This window comes from Sphaeroforma arctica (assembly GCF_001186125.1).
Source record: "Sphaeroforma arctica JP610 unplaced genomic scaffold supercont1.1215, whole genome shotgun sequence".
Classification (NCBI taxonomy): domain Eukaryota; class Ichthyosporea; order Ichthyophonida; genus Sphaeroforma; species Sphaeroforma arctica.
Window position 1 is genome coordinate 13,455 of NW_014039343.1, and position 3,554 is coordinate 17,008.

At 44.2% G+C, this 3,554-nt stretch overlaps 1 protein-coding gene across 1 annotated transcript in view; it reads right to left on the reverse strand.

Moving 5' to 3' along the window:
• The window catches only part of SARC_10346 (hypothetical protein), a 6,035-nt gene continuing 2,481 nt past the window's right edge, over nucleotides 1-3,554 (reverse strand). The window contains exons 4-6 of the mRNA XM_014295615.1: nucleotides 2,822-2,981; nucleotides 1,641-1,915; nucleotides 1-791 (exon numbers count right to left, since the gene is read on the reverse strand). Coding sequence (XP_014151090.1) covers nucleotides 336-791; nucleotides 1,641-1,915; nucleotides 2,822-2,981 — 891 coding nt within the window. The 3' untranslated portion in view covers nucleotides 1-335. The remainder of the gene's footprint in view (nucleotides 792-1,640; nucleotides 1,916-2,821; nucleotides 2,982-3,554) is intronic.

Consider the following 3,554-nt stretch of genomic DNA (forward strand, 5'->3'; position numbering starts at 1 on the left):
TTTGAATCAGCGCATCTTCCTTTAATCAATGTTTGTATACTTACAGCCCACACACAAAAGACTATCTTCAGCCGGTAGGGATGAAGCCCGGTCAACTTCAGTTCAATCTCTACAATACTGATTCGAACAAAACACTAGCGAAATATGCTAAATAAATTCAACTATAGCACACTCGATACGCTTATATGTGGAGTGTATTTATTGACACTGTTGCCGTGTCTCCAATCATCCACAGTCAATCTCCGGTGTTAGTAATGCCAGATGACACGCGAACTGTCACACTCATTGACAACGTTCGAGTTTACGACATCTACAACTTGTGTCGTATTTAGTATTCAAACATCATTAGCTGCTGTCTTATCCACGACTTCCCCATCTGCCACTGACTCAGCCACTGCCCCAGTCACAGTGCCCTCCGGTTTCACACCATCCGTCTCCATCGCTTCAGACGTAGGTATCTCATCTGTTGGCCCGTCCACGTCCATAGCCCCACCACTCACACTCTCGCCCCCCTCCGCAACCCCATTGGCCACGTCACTCTCAGTATTAGTCCCTTCCATACGAGAGCTCTCCACGCTTTCCGCCTGTGTAGCCGTATCGTCTGTCACGGTTGCTGGGTCTGCTGGGTCTTGTGGCTGTTTGTCTTCTGGAAGGGCTTGTTCTGCCTTGGATGCCTGCTGACTGTAGGCGTCCAATTGCCTGTTCATCTGGCTTGCCACTCCGGCCACGTACTCGTGCATTGCTACAACATCTTCTATTCCTTTGACGTTTTTCTTAGCGTGGTTGGTGTTCTGCGTGGTTGGGATGGTGGTGGTTATGATAAGTTTAATACACACGCAAAAAAAAACCCATTTAAACGGTCGGTAAGTTGCTTGACGCGATGTTTCAAATGGTTCATTGGTCACGCTCAGGTAGTGACGAAAACATGTCGGATTCTGCATAGCCAGTTGTGAATGCATATATAAATATACATGGGGGGCTGGGGATATATATACATACCAAGATAAAGAAGGTAGTGTGTGCATATACGCGTCCACAAACACGACATTAAAACAATTCGACCGGTTATCCTGCCACAGAGATGTCATGCCTACATCATCCGCACTTCGAGGGCGTATTAATAAGCAACCTACAACTAGTACGCGCATGCCCACTTGCTCAAACAAAACTCACCTGCATAGATAGATAGATAGATAGATAGATGGATGGATACACAACGGTAGAACCGTGCATGGGATCCTATCTTGCACACGTGTGTTGGCATGGCTTCAACTGAGGACGAGTACTATGTGCATGTGCACCCACCTTTCGTACACACAAACACGTTTCCCAGAAGTCAAACGCACAGGTATACGCCCTTTTTCTACCGAACTCATCTCATTCTGCACTCGAACGCAGTTCTATCGAAACTCGACAAAGCCAAAGCACATCATACAAACTATAAAGAACAACACACACTTGAGCTACTGAATTCAATAGGGTCTGGTCGTAAACCCAAAAGTATTCGGACACAATGCCGAACACCGAAACCGTCATAACTTATATCCTGGTGTATGTGCGCTATAACTCTTATCCAGGTGTGGGCATGTGCATGTGTACATGCATGCGCATGTGCATGTACATGTACAGGTGATACCCACCTTTCTGCCACAGGGATAAGTCTCACCCAGCACCAACTGCAGCGTGGTAGGCCGCTTGACCAGGAGATCCATCGCGTTCTGCAACTCGAAGCAGTCCTTAAACATGCTCAACCGCCCAAACACATACAAGCCCAAGCGTGCACGGGATAGGGCCACTACCAGACGCCGTACATCCCGTATGTGTCCGATAGTCTTGGTGCGAACGAGCGAGAGCAGCACATAGTCGTTTTGCTGACCCTGGAACTTGTCCACCGTTGCTATGGCAGCCGGCATACCTACACAGGCGACACGACACAGATACGGGTGAGTAGGTATGGGTGTATAAGATCTCTCGGTCTCTACAATATATATACACTGATGTATCTCTCTATCTACAGCACACATAGGTTGGCGTTCGATGTTGATGCTCTGCCGACACCTCAAACAGGACTAGCGGCGTTGGTTGACACGAAGAGAAGGGATGTAGTTCTGCAGATGGTCGCTCAAACTGAAGTACTTTAAACTAAACTTAAACGGACACACTTTAAAATAAACGTACACATGTGAACCCCCCCCACACACACATACAAACGCACATCCACACACTTGCTGATAAGAACATAATGAATGGTATTTTCCGTTGGAAACACTCCAAGTATGTCCGTTATCGTACATGGTTTGAACATGCTATTGAGCAGCGCCGTCTCCCGGATACACGGTACATACCATGACAGATAATAATCAATCATAGTGATATGTTTTATACACAAGGTGCCGCAAGAATTACTCTCAGCAGTGCTGCTTGATCGACGATTAACTTCGCATATAAATATACAAAAAAACAAAAGCACAGATAGGAATCATACACACATACATACATACATACATACACATGCATACATGCATACATGCATACATGCATACATACATAAATACATGCATACATACATACAAACTCACATACGCACATACATACATACATCCATATATACATACATAGATACATAGATACATGCATACATACATACATACATACATACATAAAATACATGCATAAATACATGCATACATACATACATACATGCATGCATACATACATACATACAAACATACATACATAATATACATAAATAATTTATATACATATAAATACGTATTTAGACTAATTTACCTACATCCGTATACACACATGTGTTCCGTACCATAAAGTGATCCGCTTTGCCCACAACGTGCTGTGAAAACGTCTCTGAGCAGTGCCGCTTGTCCGTTATAGGTAGTGATAACAGAGATCTTCTCAGCAGCATAGCCTAATAGGCGCATGAACATGTACGTCGCAACTACGTATTCGGCCTCTCCCAGGTTCTGATTGGATGATGTAAATAGGTCATGGTTAGAGGATGTAACACAAGCACAAGATTTCGGAGCAGTGGGAAATGCGCTTATTCACTTTAATCAGCGATGCAGAGCTGGGGGTATGTGTGGTGTGATAGCATGTATTGCATCGTCTCTAATTCTGATTGAACTGAAAACAGAGGGTGTGTAAGCACGTATGACATCGTCTGAACTAAAAACAGAGTGAGTGTGAGTGTGTGTGTAAGCACGTGTGACACCGTCTCTAATTCTGATTGAACTAAAAACAGAGAGAGTGTGTGTGCGTGATAGCACGTATTACACTGTCTCTAATTCTGATTGGACTACAAACAGAGTGCATTGCAAGGGATAAGAGTACAGTATCAGTACATTGCATTTTGTCAACAAATTTAAACACTCTGCATCGATCACTGCTGTATGTGCACCGTTGTCAATGAATAGTCGGTTCTGTAGTGAGAGATATACCGGTATGAGGTGAAGGTGAGTGCGAAAAGCATTAGATACAATGCACAATACTGATCAGTGATGCTCTTTATATCTACATACAAAGACACAGGCACAGGC